At 30.1% G+C, this 20,868-nt stretch overlaps 1 protein-coding gene across 1 annotated transcript; it reads left to right on the forward strand.

Annotated features, from left to right (window-relative positions):
• The first annotated feature begins 333 nt into the window (after window positions 1-333).
• Window positions 334-3,544, forward strand: LOC129315376 (NADPH:quinone oxidoreductase-like). The gene is made up of 3 exons (XM_054959014.1): window positions 334-495; window positions 638-829; window positions 2,974-3,544. Exons 1-3 carry the CDS (start codon window positions 393-395, stop codon window positions 3,279-3,281), a joined length of 603 nt encoding a protein of 200 aa, XP_054814989.1. The 5' UTR covers window positions 334-392; the 3' UTR covers window positions 3,282-3,544.
• The last annotated feature ends 17,324 nt before the right edge of the window (window positions 3,545-20,868 follow it).

The following is a 20,868-nucleotide window of genomic DNA, read 5'->3' on the forward strand; positions in this document are numbered from 1 at the left end:
TGACATAGAAATTTTTAAATACTTTATTAAAATTGTGGCATTTTAAGAAATTGAATTATCATTTATGTAATTGGGGTGCTTTTATTGTTATTTTTTCCTTAAAAATAGTGATAGACAATATTTTCTTTGATTGATTGAATTGATGTAATTTTATTCAACTGAGGTTGATAGCGCGGTGTAACGGATTGATGCACGAATTCTTTTTTCCTTTAATTAATAATATAAAATTAAAAAATTGAGATTTTTTTAATAAATAAAGCAATACAATATTTTATAATCACGTGAAAGACACCCACGCCCCTTTGCCCTATTTATGTACCCTATCGATTTCTTCATTGTATTCTCGCAAGAAAGTCCTTGTTGACTGACTCTCATCACGCTTGAAAGGAAGCATGGCACTAGTAGGGGCGGTTGGTGCGGCGGCTCCGGTGAAGGTGGTGGCTCTCTGTGGTTCACTTCGTAAATGCTCATACAACAGAGGCCTCATTCGATCTGGTTATTGCTCCATTACCGCTTTCCTTCTATTGCTGTCCCGTTATGATCAGAAACTTCGATATAAAAACTATTCTGTCCCGTTTTCTTTGATTTTGATTGGTTTGGTTACGGTTCTGATTTGTGGAATTTGGATCGATGATAGCGATCGAGATGAGCCAGGGAGACATTGAAGGTCTCCAGATTGAGCACGTCGACATCGCTTCTCTGCCGATGCTGAATACAGATCTTGAAGAAGAAGGGAGGTTTCCGGTGGAAGTTGAAGCGTTTCGTCGGAAGATTCTGGAAGCCGATAGTGTTCTCTTCGCTTCTCCGGAGTATAATTTTTCTGTCTCTGGTAATCTACTACTCTGTTTCTCACAAAATCTGATTTGAAAATTGAAACTAAAAGCGACTAACCGAGCTTGCTAAATAGAGAGTTTCAGGGATAATCAAGGGAAATTATTGCATGCGTTGTGCCATGTCATTAGTGCTTTGTATGTCTTGTGGAAATATTCCATGTCAAATAATTCAAAATATAAGTAGATTCTAATCATAGATAAATTAGCTTGTCGAAAAAAATCTTGTGCATAGAAAATATATGAACCAAATTTTTGAAAAGTTGAGGGTAAGATCTATTCACATTGATATATGAAAAAGTTATCATTGATATACAAAGAGTTTATCATTAAAAATTTACAAAAAAATTATTATTAATATACAACTGTATATCATTAACAAATATAATAAATTAGTTATAATGTAAAATATAATAATGTTAAACTGTTTGCTTAATTTGATTTATAATATGGACTATATTTACAAAAGTCCCTTTCTATCATGTGTTTATGCAAGAATTTGTTTAAAAAAAAGAATTTCTCAAGAATTTTACAAAATAAAAAAATAATTTTATTTTAGATATATCATGTAAATATAAAAATTAGACTTGTAAATAAATAGAAGAAATCGTTAATTTCTTTATTTGAAACCTAATTGTAATTCTCCTATAGTTTCATGTTTACTAATTTTATTTTCAAAACTAAATTTGATCTCTATTTTTTTAAACTAGAGCAACCTTGTGTTGATTTCAAATAGGAAGTCACCTTAAAGATTTGCTAGTATCGTCCTTTTCTATTTTGCCACTCACGTTTGCTCTGTTTTTTTTTTTTTTTACTTTACACTTTATAGATTTTATTAATCATTTTGTCAAAACGTACAACATTAATTTTGAGAATAGTTTTTAATTTAGTCATTTTCTTGGTATTTTTATTTAAATAGTGATGTCCTATTGTCCTTTACTCAATAATGTTTGGTTTTTGTAATTTTTATTTTAAAAATAAAGTCACAGGTTTAAAAAAAAAATTCTTACATCCATGTTATTTATTAAATTGTATTTAATTAATAATTAATTAGATGACATAATAAAAGTAAAAGTAATTAATGTAGACGCAAAAGTTGAACTTACAAATATTGAAATTTGACATGTAAATAAGACTGAAAAAATAATTAATTTTTTTTATTTAGAACTTATTTGCAGCCCTCTGTGTCTCGCTCGTGTTGGAATATAATATATTTATCACCTGTTAAATTTTAAGCTGTTAAAAAATAAAAATAAAATTATATTAAATTGTGGACCATCGATTTTTTACCTGGATGGTCTAAATTTGGTGCTCTAAACTGAATCAGAGGCGATTCAAGCACACAGATTGGGAACACAGGAGAAATGAACATAATGTACTCACTTCATCCATTTCGACCAAAGCCAAACAACTTATGGGAGTATCAGTATAAATATATAGCGAAATGCCGAAATGTGTATCCAGATAATATCCCAGTCTCACATCCCTGTCCGCACACTCATTCACTTCCTAAACTTCATGGACGATCTCAATCTCAACATTTTTAAAAAAAATTATTTTTCAATAAATAATATTATATTCTTCTAAACCAACTTCTCTTTACCCCCCCCAATAGGCCAATATTTTCTTATATGTCCAACTTCTCTTATTTCTATTAGTTAGGCAGCATTTAGATTGATGGATTTAAAACTTAAATTTTTAAGTTAAAATCTTGGATTTAAAATTTAAATATTAAAATTCATGTATTTAAACTATTTTGTTTAGATAGTGTCAAAACTTTTAAAGGCAGGAGAAATATGAGTTGATATTCAAAACAAAAATGAAATATTAGGAGTGAAGAGCTTAATTACGTCTATTTTTCAATTAATAAGAGATAAGAATGAGAGATTAGAGGAAAAACAAGAGTAATATAAGTACTTATAGTGAAAACGTGAATAAAATAAAAAGATTAAAGTAGCTGAAATTTCAAAAAACTAAGGTTTAAAAAAATTTAAAATTATAAAAAAGTTATAATAAAATATAAATTTGGATTTGGCTTATCAAATCCAGATTCATATATTTTTATATATCCAAATCCAAATTCTCATACATCCAAATGCAGTATTAATTAATTTGAGTATGTAATTCACGTTGTAATGAATAGCACCGATGAAGAATGCACTAGACTGGGCATCAAGACCTCCCAACGTGTGGGGAGGCAAAGCTGCGGCCATTGTAAGTGCTGGAGGGCTGTTAGGTGGTGGAAGAGGCCAATTCCATCTTCGTGACATTGGAGTGTTTCTTGATCTTCACTTCCTCAACAAGCCTGAGTTCTTCCTCAATGCCTTTGAACCTCCTCCTAAGTTCAATCCTGATAATGGTGACTTGCTTGATGAAGATGTTAAGCTTAGACTGAAGCATGTCCTTCTCTCCTTGAAGGCTTTCACCCTCCAACTTCAACCTAAGACCTGATCATGATGATGATGAGTAGCTACTTTGATTTTCAGAAATTGTTTACATGTAATAATAGAAAGCTGTCTGATGATGATCAGTTGCTGTATGTTGGTCCTTTCGGAAACCACGTTGGGTTATCGGGACTGGGATTTGAAATTAAAAAAAAAAAAGTGCTAATGCATTTTGTGTTTTCTTCTAAGTAAATAATTTATATAGCTAAAAATTTAAAATACAAAGCACTGTACTGTATTAAATTTTTATAAACATGCTTCTTCTGTCAATTGATTTTGTTTGTATGGTTATGATCTTGCATTGCAATATACAAACAGAGATGGGAAAAAATAAACTCAATTTTATAATTCAAAATAGCTTTGCATTTGATAAAAAGATGAAAACTTATTTTATTTTTTATTTTATATTTAAAACAACAAATATTAAAAAGATAAATTTTGGAAACTATCGAAACATAGTAATAGGAAAAAAATTTATTGCATGATGCAAATATGTTCTATTAATAAGCAAACATTTAAATATATGGTTAATCAAAAGGTAACATTCAACGACTTTACTGACTGTAATCTTTTTGATTTTCTTCTACCACTTTTCATGGGACTAAAAACTAGATGTTCCACCTTTCTCAATGGATTCCATGCCCACTCTTTGGCATATATGATTGATATAAATCTTATTTTTTTTATACACATATGCCTACATATTTATCTCAACATACTCACACTTGCTAATTTTAATTTTAATTCTTGTTGTTCATTTAAAGTTTAGCATTTATTATCATATAGGACAGCTGGAACTATAGTAATTTGATAAAAATTTTCTTTAAACCTATTAAATATTTTTTGATTACAAATAACTTTTTTAGGTTACATTTGTTTATTAGAATAAAATAAAATGAAATAAATTAAAAAAATTAAAATAGAAATGAGCTAAATTATTCTTCTCCCATGGTGAGCAATATAAAACTCATTAATATATATTAAAAATGTGAGAATCATTACATTTTTTAAAAATCTTATAAATTATGATTCTCAACTTCACAAACTAAATTATCCATCTCTCATATGAATGTGTTCACATATTCTCTTTAATCATCTTATTCTTATCTTTTTTTTTAATTTAATTTAATTTATTTTTGTTTTGGTAAGCGAGCCTGACCAAGGTGTTTTTTGATGCAATTTTTTTTGCATGTAAAGAGCTAAACAACAAAGCTAAATGTCGTTTTTGTTGTGAGGCTGGCGGCCTGCAGCCGCCCCCTTTAAAAGAGGTCCCTGTCACTTCGCTTTCGTGAAATATCGGATTAACATTTCACACACACACACACACACACACACAAACCATGCGCTCTCTTTTTTTCATCAGAAGACAAAAAAAAGAATGCAGTCTCATTTCATCCTGTATCCAATTTCTTCATTCCTTGAATTCTTCCTGACCTATTTAGAAAGGGAAAAACAGGCTTGTTAATTTTAGTCACCACTCATCATGTTTGAGTCACCTCGTACCATGTTACACGTCAAGTCTTGAACCTTCCTCCTGCCATCAACTTTATATGTTATTTCTTTATCAATTAAATTAAAATATATCTACAATTACAACATAAAAAATTAAATATATATTATTTATTTATGAATGTATATCAAGTAATATATTATTAAAAATATACATAGTTATATATATTATATTGAGAGAATTATTTTAAAATTTCACATAATATAATTAAATATTATAAAGTTTATTAATAATTGAACCAAAAAAATAACAAATAAGCATGTGTTTAAATTAAAAAATTTATAATTGAGGTTAAAAATCAACTAAAATTAAAAAAAATTTGTGATTATAACATAATTTATATTTAAATATTTTTTAAAAAAACCTGTTGTATAAAATAAAATTTATTCAGGTGATTTGATTTAAAAGATAATTGAGATATATGACAATAAAAATAAACATGAATTTTTTTCATATATTTTTTTTAACTAATTTAATATTTTTTTAAAAAAATCAAAATTAAACTCAAAGCAATAAATTAACGTAAAGCCCTTCAGCTTGTGTCCTTTTCCACTGTAACTGATCGGCTTTCAAATCAAGAGGCAGAGAAAGCTGGTTGCCTCAGATCCTCCTCCTCTTCTTGCCTTAGATTCTCATCTCGCATTTCCCTTCTCTCTCTCTCTACATCAGGTTTTATTTCTTTCTACGCACTGGGCTCCTCCGAGATTTTTTTTCTCTTTTTGAATAACATAATGAGTTTGTGGTTGGTTTTTTTTGGAAACAATCACTCTTGATTTTCAGGATAGTCACTGTGCCACCGCCAAGCAAGAAAGCTGCATGTATGAAGGAGGAGAGAGGAAGGAAGAAGCAAAAAGCTCGCGCAAGGCTAAAGGCGGAAGAAGAAGGTGAAGAAAACCAAGAGTGAGAAAAATTTGGCACACATTCAAATGAACGCTCCCTCAAACACCTTCAGAAAATAAAGCCATTGGAGTGTCACCGCTCGTTTATTATTATTATTAATTTTTTTTTTACCCAAACAAAATTTAACTGAGTGTTTTATCCTAAGTGAGGTTTGGATCATCCTAACCTCACTTAAGGAGTAAACCAAACATTCACTAAATGTATTGTCATTTTTTTATTTAATTGTTAATGAATTTTATAGTATTTAAATGTATTGTATGTGATTTGTATGTAATTCTCTTCATTATATTTTATTTTTAATTGTTAATATGATGAAATAATTTATATTTATATTTATATTTATATGGCATTTTATATTATAATTTTTCAATAAAATATTATTTTTTTGAAAATAAACTTAAAATAAAATAAATATTAAATATCAAATATTAAATAATTTTATCGTAAATATTTTAGTTCATTTTGAACTTTATTTTTATTTTCAAAATGAAAATAATAAATTTTAAAATTAAAAGTTTTTTAAATGAGAATCTCTTGCTAATTATTTATTTTAAAAAGTATAAAAATTCATCTCAATCTCTTTCACTAATTATCTTATTTTAAAAAAATAAATATAAATTTCTCTATTAATTTTTCACTAATTTTCTCATTTTAAAAGAAATTAATGGTTTCTCACCATTTTTTATTAATTTTAATTCAAGATATGTAATTGATATTTGTTGCTAATTTGATAATCTAAAAAATAATAAATGATCCCTCATTAAATTTTTTTTAATTTATATTTTTTTTAGCAGTGTTTCACTAAAAAATTGTGGAAACTAATGGCGCCCTCTTCATTTCTCGAGTATACTTTTTCTGTCACTGGTAATCCTCTATTCTGTTTCCACCGTCACGTTCGTTTCTTTGGGCTTTCCAGAAATTGTTTTTTTTTTTTTTCCACCCATGGTTCCGTTGGGAGAATCAAAATTATAAATCGATTTTTTATAAGGCGTTTGTGAATATATAAAAATGATAATAAATATAAATATAATATTTCCTTTTTGTCACCATATATATAAAGAGAATAGACTTTTTTGCTTTAACAAAAAATAATGTTTTTTGTTAATAAAAAAGTTGAAATTAGTTGAACTCAAGATTCACTGAAGTCAAACATGCCTTCTAGCTTAATAAGGATTTAAAGAGAATAAATTTTATGACAATATGATGTTACATACAAGCTAACAATATTTTGATAGATTTTCAATTTTTTCAATATATATATATATATATATATATCTGCAGAACAAGTTTATGATTATTTGGTTTACATTCTACTCCACCTTTTATTTTGATTTAAAAAAATTTGTGTGAATTGTAAAATGATTTACTTTTTTAATTCTTTAAATAAAATTCAAAATATTTCTATATCAATCATTCAATATTTTTAAACACATAATTTTTTTAACGAACTAGAGTAGTTGTTGCAAGAAGGAAAAGGAAAAGGCAAAATGACAAAGTGGCTAACAAATCTGGCTTAATCATGAAAATTATTTTTTGATTTAAATTGAGTTGTTAATGATTTTCATCAGCTGCTCAATTAGCCGGCTTGATCTGGTTTCTAAAATAGTGCAAAGGACCTTAAAAACAACCTCTTCGGCTTTTGCTTTTGATTTTCTCTCTCTGTTTTTTTGTTAAAACTACGGGGGACCTTTTTTCAGTTAAACCTTTGATTTTCTCTTTTACATCCTTCCCCACACATATGTAACATCTAAAAGGGGGAGGATTAGACACCACAAAATAATTATACTTTAATTTATAATTAGTATTGTCTACTATTATTTGTGTGATTATTAAAAAATTATATTAAAATGTTATTGAAAAATTATGTTGTTATATTTATGAAAAAATTATGGCATTGTAAATATGTATTTTGAAATATTTTTGTCAAATGGAATGCTATATTGTAATATTTTTAAAAATAAAAAAATTATAAAGTTTGTAATGTTATATATTTGTACATTACTAATATATAATTGCTTGACTTTTATGAGAGGAACTGAGAGAGTTATTGTTGTCATATTTTTTTAAAGAAAATTATATATGAGTCTCATGGACTTAATTTATTTATAAATAAGTCTCACAAAATTTAAAAATTATAATTATATTTTTAGGACTTGAGTATAATTTAAAATTTAGATGAAAAGACAATAATTTCTCTATAGTTAGTGTGTGAGAGAGAGAGTGTGTGTGTGTGTATTACATTAGTTAAATAATTTACAACTATTTTTTCATAATTTATAATTATAACTTTAACTTTTTACAATCGTAACTTCCTATTTTCAATAATCAAAATGATCATTTTAACTATTGAATATATAAAGTTATAATTATAAAAAGTTAAAATTATAGTTATAAATTACTGATAAAATAGTTATAAATAATTAATATTAAATTTTGTAAGTAACGCATGATTATTTAACTATTAGATATATAACGTTATAGTTATAAAAAGTTTAAATTATAGTTATAAATTGCTGATAAAATATTTATAAATAATTTATTTGATTGATGTAATATATGTTTAATAGAGATATTATTATCTTTGTAGCCAAATTTTAAATTACACTTAAGTTTTGAGGATCTTAACTATGGTTTCTGAATTTCATGAGACTTATTTGTGAATAAGTCTACTATATAAAATTTATATATATATTTTTTTATTTTTTATGCCACACGGTAGCCCTTAGTGGAGGCCTAGTAGGTGGCTTGTAAGGGTTTGAATTAGCCTATCTTTTGTGAGGTGATCTAGTACTGAGTGAAAGAGTAGTGAAAGAGGTGTTGTAAGATGAACATGTTGTCCAAGACGTGAGTTAATCATTATTAATGTGTGGTACTATATGTGTGTGGAGTTAATTGTGTGTTTGTTTTGTTTAAAATACTAAAAATTAAATCGATCATTAATCTGATTAAGACAATGAGTTAAGGATTAGTGCTTCAATAAGAGGTCATATCATAGTCAAATTGGTTTTCATTAAAATAATATAATTTAATTTATATACATAAAAATATTTATATTTTTGAGTATGAAAAATATAAATATTTAGATAAATTAGAATATTCAGTTAAAGACAAGAAATTCATAGTTGTTTTTTTTTTAATTTTTTAAAATTATTAATTTAGTATTTATTAAAATAATAATTTAACATATTTCATTTATCTCGCCCATTTTCTACTACCATGAACAACATTTAATAATAATAATAATGGAAATGAGAATTATCATTTTTATAAGGGTATATGAATTTTTTGCATTGTCTAATTAGTAAATAATAATATGATAATGTTTTGGGATTTTGTCTCCCTTCATTCCAAATCATGTCCCGCCTGATTTGCCTTTTTCAATATAATAATAAAAAAATTGTAAAAATGATACAGCACGTGGAGAGAGAAAAAGGAATCTAATTGCCATGCAATCGTCTAATGCCCAACAACAAACAAACCCCTATTTTTATTTAATCGTCTTCTTTCCTCCTCCTCTTTAACCCGCCGTGGGTCTCCCCGGCCTGAAATGTAATGTTTCACTGGATTCTCAGCTCCTCTCATGACTTCATGGCTGGTTTGACAATTTTATAGCTGAAAAATCATATCTAAGGTGGTGGTCTAATATAAAATGTCTTCTTTTCTTAATTTCTTTTTAAATATATCTTTCATCTTTGTCCTTTTTTTTTACACTTATATATGTTTTTGTCTTTTTTCTTTCTTAGTATAACTCTGCCAACCCGACTAACTTGGTGGGTTACACCCAATAGGTTGGGTTAATAGCATCTCGGTTTACCTCATAAATCAGCTGAACTGATTGGTATAGTTTGGTTTTTTATGCAATGGTTTTGCTTGTTGAAAAATAACTTATATATGTATAATTTTGTCCAAAAATAATTGTCAAGTGGGTTAGATTTATATTTATGAATATTTTTTGAATATTGACACTGATAAAAACATGAGATAAATTGTTTGGTTGTGTTTTTGTCTAATTGATATAAATAATGTATCAAATGATTTTGTCTAGTTGTTATAAGTGCATGACTTGTCAAAGTATATTGAAAATTGTTCGGTAGGAATTTTATTTGGTTGAGTTATCACATGGTAAACTCTCATTGAATCTAATGAGCGGCTTATAGTTTGGTTTAACTCATATTTAATTTGATAGACTGACTTTGCTTCCAAGCATGGTGTAAGGAGAAATATAAGATATAGTCATGCAAATACAATAATTGTTCGTTTTGATTGGAAATAATTGTTTGGATAAGTGTTTCGTTTGCCCACTTAGCAATTACATAATTAACTATCTGGTGTGCATTGTTACATATTAAACTTGGTTACTGAGAATTTTAAGCTTCATTCCCCATGATTATTCATTTTTATAAAAATGAGTTCAATTGAAGAAATACCAAAAGCATAATTTGATATATGAGATATCATTTTTTAATTTAACTTATTATTTGATGATGTATATTCTGTCAACTTAGGACAAATATATATATTTTGTCAAGCATATAAATTTTATTTATAAATTATTACATCTCATACGCCATGAAAATTATACCTATCTCTTATGACTTTGATATTTGTAAAGTAATATTGTGATTAAGTGAGCTCCTATGTGATAGGTGAAGCAGGTGGTCACAAAATAAAAAAAAGGGGGATTCGATGACCACGTGCCTCACCCACCATGTACCTCACTTAGTATAAAGGTGGGACCATTTTCAATCATCCCATTTCCCTCTTTAGAGTCGTAGGCAGAGGGAAAGGAAAGAAGAGGAGCGGAGCATCGTGAACATCTCGCCTTCTTTAGCAATCGTTCGGCCTTTCACTTTGTGTCATCGTGTTTTTGGAGGTAGGTGGAGTATTTGAACAAGTTCAAAAATTTCTCAATAAAGTTTTCCTCATTTAGATTACCCTGACAGAAAGCATGAAACACAGAGCAAAAGGCCAAATGATTGGTGGAGAAGGTGAGATGCTGGCCATACTCTGCTCCTCTTCTCTCCTTTCTTTTCGCCTATGACTTTGAAGAGGAAAATGAGATTGAAAATGGTTCCACCGTGGATGAAATGTTGAATATTGATTATTGATATTAACTCTTGGCATGGAGCTGTAATTACGTAAAACAAAGCACATGCTTGCTGTCATAATAATCCTAATATTAGCTGTAATTAGTATTGGGCTGCTCAGTTTGCATGTGACTTCCAATCTTCCATGCCATGCTCATACCACTTTGATGGATAATATTAATGAAGCATCAACGATCCTCACTTTCTCCTTCTTCCATCTTTCCCCAGTTTTCATCCCCCGTTACGTTGCTGCTCAATCTTCAAGCATCTCTCTCTCCTGCCATTGAGGCGTTCTTAAAAAATTGGCCTATGGGAACATTTTTTTTACTTTTTCCTATCGGTCAGAAAGTTACAGGTAGACTTAAGAAAATAAGCAGACGCGGCCTTAAACCATATTTTTTATTTTTTATTTTTTTTAGGCTTGATTTTTATTTAAAAAGTTCAAAGTTAAACAGTCTTATTTTTAAAAAATTAAAAAAATTAAAATAAAATTAAGCACTATAAATTAATTAAAATATTATAAAATTTAAAATAAAATTAAAATTCTTATAATCTTTTAAAAATTAAATAACATACATTTAATAAGAAAATTCAAATCTTCGTTAAAAAAATTTATTTTTTATAAATATACAAACATAATAATTATAAAAAGATAAAAAATAATAGAAATTTTATGTTGTACATTGATATTTATTAAATTATATTAAATTAATTTTAAAAATAAATTAAAATTAATAAAATATAACGTATGTAGGATCGGGGCTTCAGGTGAGGTGAGTATGTCCTTCTTAGCTTCAAATGCATGTTCTGTCAAAAAAAAAAATATAACAGGGTTTAAAGGCCATCTAAACTCGAATCTTTTTTTACAGGGCTTATCAGAATTAGGCCCTTAAATCTGATCACTTTAAAAAAAAAATTTAATTTTTAAAATCTGAACCCTTATTTAAACAAAGCCTCCAAGTTTGACTTTTTAAATTCGACCTTTATTCTCAATTCTAGCTACGCTTTGGAAAATACTGAAATTGACCATGAACAGTTTCAGCAAAACAAACTAATTGAAGGTGCCAAGGAGAGGCAACACATAGATCCTTATAATAACTACAATAATAAAAATATTTAAAAATTAATTTAAATAAACGTCAAATATTATTTTAAATTGAAATAGAGAATTAGGATTGCTCCCAATAGCGAATGCAAACGGCCGAACGCATTGCAAATATTGCCTCCATACCATTTTATTTTGTATTTTTTTTTTCTCTTGATTGAAAGTTTAAGGTCCAATTGAGCTTGGCAGCAAAATATTAATATATAAGGCCAAACATTAGTCTCAAATTGGAGACAGAAAGATAAAGGAAAGAAAGGTTATAATAGAATTTAACAAATAAATCTTTTTAAAATGGATAACTGACAAAACATTAGATAATTATTCTAATGTTTTTAGGGACTTATTCCCTCCATATAAAATTATAAGACATTTTTAATTAGATTTTATCAATTAATAAAATAGTTATTCATCTTTAAATTAATATCATATTTTTATATTTATCACTATTTAATAGGTTATTTTATTCTAAAATAAATATAAACTAACTTATTCATTAGAAGTACTTTTAAAAAAAGTTAATGATTGTACTTTAGAATATTATAAATACTTTACATTTTTGAGCATTCAATCTTTCAAAAAATACTTTATATTTTTGAATAGAAGAGTAACTGTCATAATTTTTTTTTACAAAATTACATTTATGACTCTATAAAATAATGGAAAGTGTGGTGGTTAAAACTTGAACTAAAATTTATTAATAACAAAGATAAATTTCTTGATATAAGAAACGTAGTTAATATTGCATAACAAAACTAAATTTATGATTAGCTATATTATATTGTTTTTTTCTTTTGGTAGAAGCCATATTATATTGTTAATATACCTAAACTGATGAAGTTGCTAATCACTAAATTAAAATTGTTAATATAAAAAGCGCATTTATTATTATATAACTAAACTAACAACTATGCATTTTATATTGACAATTTTACTTTTGGTTTTAACCACTTCAATTTAGATTTTAACAACTATGCTTTTTATTATTTTAATGATAAAAATCTTAATTTGGCTAAAAAAAAAATTATGTCACATAAGTCTTAGGGATTTCAAAATAATTGCTCTTGCCACTTCACAGAATTGTATTGGTTATCTGATATGAAATTGAAAACTATAGTTGTGCATATGTTTTGTTTTCTTCTAGTTTGTCCAAATTTATTGATTATTATAAAAAGGATTTTGTATTTTTTTTGGGTAAAAAGAGGATTTTGTGTTTTGAACCAAAAACAAAATTGCAAGGAGATATGCAATTACTTTGAAATTAAATAATTAGAAAAAACGTACCTGTGTTAGTGTATAGTTAATTTAAAAATATCACTTCAATGAATAAGAATAAATAATTTACTTTTATATTAATATCATAATAAATAAACAATTAAAATAAAATTAATTTCATATAATATAGTTATTATTTCGTCCTTAAATTGAAATGGGATGTCACTTGAACTACGAATTAATCGCAAAATTATAAAATAGCAGTTACATGAAAGCACAAAGTTATCCTAAAATTTCATATCTTTAAGTCACAGGATGACTTTAATTTAACAAATGATATATAACAAATGATTTAGATTAGATGAATGACTTAAGTACACTCACTTAATAAATATATTAGTTACAGTCATTATATTTCATCTATGCTTGAAAATTATATAGATACATTTCCCTTCAAAAATTTAAAACAATTATTATAATCAAAGCACTCATTAAATAAGTAAATTTAGGTCACTCATAAATCCAAATCCTTTTTACTCACTATAGGGATGAAATTGCTGTGATAAATAGTTTAAAACACTGGGTGCCTCTTGAAGAATAGTTTCAGAGCAAAATGCATTTCAACTTGGATCCACCTGGCACCACAGGTGGCATTTTTTGCCAGATTTAAGTTCTAATTAGCATTTTTAATTGTCAACAATAGAATATTTAATGTCGGGGAAATATGCAACATCTTAATTACTTTAAAGCTAAAATTGCTGCTACAAATAATTTAGAATACTGGGCATTCTTTGAAGAATAATTGAGAAGCAAAAATGCATATTCGTTCTTTATAAAAAAAAAAAAAACAGTTGGAGTAGAATTCAATTTTGTAAAATTTGTGATTATAAAATTCCGAGACTTCGTGAATGGTGATTGTCTGTTGATTATTAAATTTTTAAAGCACAATGCTGGAGAAGATAGCACGCAGGAATTAATATTGAATATTGATATCAACATCTCTCACGGACAAAAGACTTCGGCCAAAGAGACTCACTCATCAGTCATCACATGCCACGTGAGCATGATTTAGCTGCAATTACTTTGAACGAAGCACCTACTATGCCTGTTTTTATAATAATCCTAACATTAGCTGTAATTATTTAGTATTGGGCTGCTCAGTTTGCATGTGACTCTGGTGCACAGACCATTTTGACTGATAATATTCATATGAAATACCAACGGTCCTCACTTTCTTCTTCCGTCTTTCCCCGATTTTCATCCTCCGTTGCTGCTCAGTACCTTGTGCTCACTTTTGCAGAACAAGCATGGCTGCCATTGAAGCCATTCTCAAGAGATTGGCTTCTGGTGACATTCTTGACTTCTTCCGAGTCAAAAAGCTTCAAGATGGCTTCTTGCTGAAAAAATTGGAGATAACTCTTAACAGTCTCAACAAAGTCATGGAAGATGCTGAGGAGAGGCAATACAGAGACCCTTCTGTTAAGCGTTGGCTTGATGAGCTCAGAGATGCTGTGTTCCAGGCTGAAGATCTGCTGCTTGAGATTGCAACTGAGGCCTCGTGACGGAATCTGCGACTTCAACGTCATCCTACCACAGGTAACCTCCGCAACCACTTCACTTCCATTGTGAACCCATTTGAAAAAGAAATCAAACCAAGGATCTAGGCACTTGTTGAACACCTAGAATGCTTAGCAAAGCAGAGGGATGAGCTGCGGTAGAAGGATGGCTCTGGCACACTCACTCCACGGGGAGTGAATAGGAGAGTTTTCAAGAGATTACCAGAATCGTCTTTGATAGATGAAGCTGATATCTTTGGTAGAGATGCTGATAAAGAGAAACTACTCAAGGTTTTACTGTCGCCCAACAAGGGTGAGAATCGATCCCCAATGGATGTGATTGCCATTGCAAGTATGGGTGGAATGGGTAAGACCACTCTTGTGCGGCTTGTTTACGAAGACAAAAGAATCATAGGTGGATTTCACCACAGAGCTTGGGTGTGTATTTCTGAAGAGTTTGATCCTGTTCAAGCAACAAAAGCGATTCTTAAAGCACTTGATTATTCAATTGAACTTGAAAAATCAGATGATTTAGATCCACATCAACGCCAACTACAGGACATGTTGAGGGAGAAGAAATTGTGTGTGGTTCTTGATGATGTATGGAATAAGAATCATGTCATCTGGGAGGCCTTTCGAGCTCCTTTCAACTATGGAGCTCCTGGAAGTAAGAGTCTCGTTACATCACGTGAACAAGAAGTGGCAAAAGTCATGCGGGCAAGAGATATTCATTTCTTGGAACCATTACAAGATGAATATCCTTGAAAGTTATTTGCAAAACATGTATTTAGCAACCACTGTATTGATCTGGAACTTGAATCAATTGGTTGAAGAATTGTTAACAAGTGCGGAGGATTGCCTTTGGCCATAAAAACATTGGCAAGCTTGTTGGGCACAAAACTAGCTCCTCAATATTGGGATAAAATTTTGAAGAGTGATATTTGGTCTTTATCAGAGGATGAGAACAATACAATCCCATATTTAAGGTTGAGCTATCATTATTTACCTTCTAATCTAAAGCGTTGCTTTGCATTTTGTTCCATGTTTCCAAAAGATTACTTGATAGAGAAGGATGTTCTTATTCAATTGTGGATGGCTGAAGGCTTGTTACATTCCACTCACACAACTAAGAGCTTTGAAGAAGTCGGCAACGAGATTTTCAATGACCTACAATCCAGGTCATTCTTTGAACCATCAAAAAAGAATGGCAATTGCTTCATGATGCATGATCTTTTGAACGATTTAGCGAAGTCTATGATGGGAAAGTTTGGTGTGCAGGTAGAGGTTGATCGGGTGCAAGATATTTCAACAGAGGTTCGCTACTTTTCATTTGTGGGCGAACAAAATGAAAATTTTGAGTTTTCAAATGCCACCAATTACATAGTTTCATCCAAGAGGGTAAAGGTATAAATCATGATATAATATCGAGACTTTCTCATCTTAAGTACATACGTGAGTTATCTTTGAGTGGAAATTTAGGTCTGACATACTTGACAGATGATATTAACAATTTAAAGCACTAGTATTATCTGGATCTTTCTAAGACCTCAATTCGAGAATTGCCAAATTCAATGTGCTTGTTGGTTAATTTACAAACATTAAAATTAAGAAATTGTTGCTTTTTTGGGTTTCCATCACATTTCTACAAGCTCATCAACTTGCGTCATCTTGACTTGGATCGTTGTTTTGAAATCGAAAAGATGCCAAAACATATGGGAAGGTTAAATCATCTCCAAACAATGAATCATTTTTTTGTGGCAAAGAAAGGAGGACCGGCTTTGAAAGAACTAGGTGCCTTGAACCATTTAATGGGTTCACTAACCATCTCTAATATGGCGATCATAAATAATCCCACGGATTTAAGAGAGGCCAGTTTGAAAGAAAAGCATTTGGATAAATTAAAGCTGATGTATTATTGTGAAATGCTTGACGCAAGTTGTGAAGAGGTACAACGTCAAGAGCATGTATTAGAAGGGCTTGAGCCAAATAATACTTTAAAAGAGCTCATTGTTGATGGTTACAGAGGTAGGAAATTTCCAAACTGGCTTGCTAGTTCACACTTTCTACCCAATTTAGTGTCTTTATATTTGACATGTTGGGACAACTACTGTGTGAACTTGCCACCACTTGGGCAGCTACCTTTCCTGGAGACACTTAAGATTGCTGGATTTCGTGGAATAAAAGTGATAGGTGTAGAGTTTTATGGGAATGGCTCCTCCAGTGCTCCATTTCGTTGCCTTTCTTATTTAAGTTTTAATGGGATGCGAAAATGAAAGAATGGAATATTTGTGAAGAAGATGAGAGTTTCTCATGCCTTCAAGAGCTTCGTATATGGAATTGTCCGAGACTGAGAAAGTCTCTGCCTCCACAACTTCCATGTTTAAAAAAGTTGAACATAATTAGTTGTGGAAATTTGGAGATAACATTTCCGAAGTCCTCTTGCATGGAAGCTATATGGTTAATGGAGTGTAAGAAGATTGCAGTCAAAGATGTGGCCACATGGAGGGATTTAGTACGGCGAGGAGGCATGCTTTTCACTGAACCAAATCAACCAAGCTGCGTACACTTTGCGTCTTGGGGTTTGCAAGAGTTTGATTATATGTTGAAAGAAATTTCATTCAGTGATGATGAGTTTGAAGATGGAGATCAGTCCTTCCCTGAGGAGGGCTTGCTGCCATCCAGCCTTGAATCTCTTTCATTCTCAGGTTGTCACAACTTGAGAAGATTAAACTATAGTGGTCTTCTCCGCCTCTGTTCTCTTATTCCTTATCTTTTCAAGACTGTCCAAACTTGAGTTTCGAAGGCATTCCAGAGCATGGTTTCCCTCCACCTGTTTCTCATTTATCTATTTATAATTGTCCATTGTTGGAGGAGAGGTGTGAAAAGGAGACTGGACTAGATTAGCGTAAAATTGCTCGTATCCCTCATGTCTCCATACGCAGAGCTTAACTCTCATTCTGCTCAAAGTTACTTCATCCTCTTAATTTACTTCTCATACGTATACAATATTAATATTTTTAGTAATTCATAATTTTGTTTTTGTTTCTCAGTTATTATCATTCATCAAAATTATATTATTGCATGCTCACTTTACATATCATGTGGATTCTTCTTTGAGTTGACGTTATACTAAAGCTAAAATCTCGAGTTTCTTGGGAGCAGAACAATATCAATTATTCTGGAAATTCATGTCTAAATATTTTATATTTTTTAAAAATATCTTCACGTGTTTTATTGTCCTCATTGAAGTATAAATAAATACAAAGCACTCGTGTTTTGCTGAGACATTTCTTAGATGTTGATCTTCACTTACGCACATGATTAAATCTGTAGTGATTTATGTCAATCAATTTATAGTTATGAATCACAATCTACATTCTGTTGCTCTGTTTGCATCATTGGGTTCAGCTTTTATATTTGGCCTGAAAAATCAGATCATATACTCCTTACTAATGTGGTGAACAAATTGAAAATAGGACAAGATTTATGAATTTAATTTTATATACTTAATGTATCCAATCAAATCAAGATAAATGAATTTTAATGTGTTAATGATATTAATAATAAGAGTTTGTTATGAAATATAATAAGATATAAAGTATTTATAATGTCTTAGATTTAATTAAAATGAAGTACTTTAAGCATATAAGGGTAAGTATATACTCTCTCCATTAAAAAATATAAGACATTTTTTGATGGGTTGAATATTTAAAAATATAAGGTATTTTTAGTGTTTTAAAGTGTAATTATCTTGCTTTTTTTCAAAAGTTTCCATAATAAATAAATTACTTTATATTTATTTTAAAATGACAAACCCTATTAAATAAAAGTAAATATGAAAAAATTGTATTAATTTAAAGACAAGTAACTGTTTTATTAGAGGATAAAATTCGGTTTCAAATGTCTTACATTTTTGTAGCCAAAGGAGTAAGTTTTTTCTACCAAAATAAATATCCTTCAATACTTAATATTTTTAAACATTTCCGACTAACAACTATATTATCACTTCTTCAACACTTGTGGTATTTATTATGGCAATTGCTTCTAGTTTGAAGTTTGAATTTGTTGTCTTCCTAAATTCATACTTTTAATTTTGAGTTTTTTTATATTACCTTAGTTTTGTATACACAAGCATGGAGGGGTATTTGTTCTTCTACATTTTCGAAATTTCTATCAAAAGAATTGTGAACTTTAAAAGAAAAATAACTTGTTATAATTTTGTTAGTAATTAAGTCAACAAATAGATATATAAATAATTTTTTACTGTATTATTTTATGACCTGATCTACATAGATTTTTTTCAGGCTATTTCATTATTGTGGGTAAAAATTAGCGGCTGAATTTTGGTTTTGCTTTTTTAGTTATTATCATTCGTCCAAATTATTGTAAAATTATGACCTTCTAATTTTTGGTATAGCAAGATTCCTGAAGCTCCAATCTGCAGTTTCTTAGAGCAGCATATGAACTTACTGATTGTCATGCTTGAAAAGGTCGTACTTCCTCTATATTAAAATTTACTCAGTTGTATATTTTTCCAAGGGTAGATTTCAAAAGCTCAATGATAGAAATTTCTCAGATGAATGGATGGATTAGAAGTGTAGAGTAAAATAAATCACAGGAGAAATTTGGTGAGCAAGCATTCTCCTTTTATATTGTGTCTTAGTCTAAAATCTGTCTCGCCTTAATGTTCATTAAAATTTCAAGACACGTAAGCAACTTAATTCACCTGTTTACTAACAGGTATAGTAGTTTATGTCTTGATCTATTTTTCAGTGCACATGTCAAAGTTCAGTGAAGGGAAGCTTCAGAGGGCAAATATTATTGGCAGAAGCAATTAAGGAAATAGAATGCAATTCCAAGCTTCTAATAATACTATGGGAGTTGTGAGACTACTTGGATGAATTGGAGACACTGCTATTGAAGACAAACTTCACAATTACATCCCCATTAAAGATAATAGTTTTAGAATGCTAGAGTCTCCCCCTATTTTTTTTTTGTTGTTTATTGTTTGTGGTTATTTATCTCTTCAATTTATCTTTACATTGTGTTTGGATGGGTGGATTTTAATTAGGAATTTGAATTTAAAATCTCATATTTAAAATCTCACATTTAAAATTCATGGATTCTGAATTTTTTGTTTGGATGATATAAAAAATTTCAAATTATAATATTAAAATTCTTTGTTTGGATCTAAAGTAAAATTTTAAATTTTAAAATCTATATTTGAATTTAAAAGAAACTTGGAGGATTGGTTGAATTCAATGATTCGAATGGCCAACTTTTAATGGGATCAGACAAACAAAGCTGAATAGGACTGTGGCATCAGTGACGATCAGGATGAGACCTCCGACTTCTACTGGGACCAGACCGTCACAATGATGGGGACGAGACCCTGGCCAACTTCCACAGGACTGGCCCATTAGTGACGACAAGGATCGAACTAAAAGGGATGACAGGGATCAAATGGCCGACTTTCACCTGGATCGGACCGACAGTGATGACGGTGACTGAACAGCTGACTTTTACCAAGATCGGATTGACAATGATGATAAGGATCGAATGACTGACTTCCATTAAGACTAGACCGACGGTGATGATGAAGATTGGACGGCTGACTACCATCGAGACTAGATTGATAGGGATCGAACGACTCTGGATCGACAGTGATGACAAGGACCGGACGATGGACTTCTACTAAGGGAGGATTGATGGTGATTAGATAGCTGACTTCTACCTAGACCAGACTGACACTAATGATGGGTACCTAACGGCCCACTTTAACAGAGACTGGATCGACGACAAGAACCGATTGGCCAACTTTCAACAAAATTAGACAGATGGTTCTCGTCATTGTCATTGGTCTGATCCCGATGGAAGTTGGCCATTTGGTCTCTATCATAATCGTCGATCAGGTCCTAGTGGAAGTCAACCATCCAGTCCTTATCTTCCCTCACGATTCGATCCCAGTGGAAGTCAATTGTCTGATCCCCATCGGTGGGTCTTAATGAAAGTCATTCTTTCGATCCCCTTCCATTCGGTCCAGGTGGAAGTCAGGCGTCCTATCCCTATCATCACCGTTGGTCTGGTCCTGGTGGAAGTCGGTCATTCAGTCCCCATTGGTGCCATCAGTCTAGTCTCTATAGAAGTCAGCCATCTAGTTCTCATTGTCGCTGTCGATTCGGTCCTTGTAGAAGTTAGTCATTCGGTTCCTATCGTTATCGTCG

This window comes from Prosopis cineraria, unplaced genomic scaffold (genome assembly GCF_029017545.1).
Source record: "Prosopis cineraria cultivar Desert tree isolate PC_DT_omini unplaced genomic scaffold, ASM2901754v1 PC7, whole genome shotgun sequence".
Classification (NCBI taxonomy): domain Eukaryota; kingdom Viridiplantae; phylum Streptophyta; class Magnoliopsida; order Fabales; family Fabaceae; genus Prosopis; species Prosopis cineraria.

What these genes read in the sequence shown, in the direction of transcription:
- LOC129315376 (XM_054959014.1), top strand. Translation starts at nt 393, where the DNA reads ATGGCACTAGTAGGGGCGGTTGGTGCGGCGGCTCCGGTGAAGGTGGTG. An exon ending in CAGAGGCCTCATTCGATCTG is followed by an intron (nt 496 to 637) that starts GTTATTGCTCCA and finishes GATCGATGATAG; the next exon opens with CGATCGAGATGAGCCAGGGA. An exon ending in GTATAATTTTTCTGTCTCTG is followed by an intron (nt 830 to 2,973) that starts GTAATCTACTAC and finishes TGTAATGAATAG; the next exon opens with CACCGATGAAGAATGCACTA.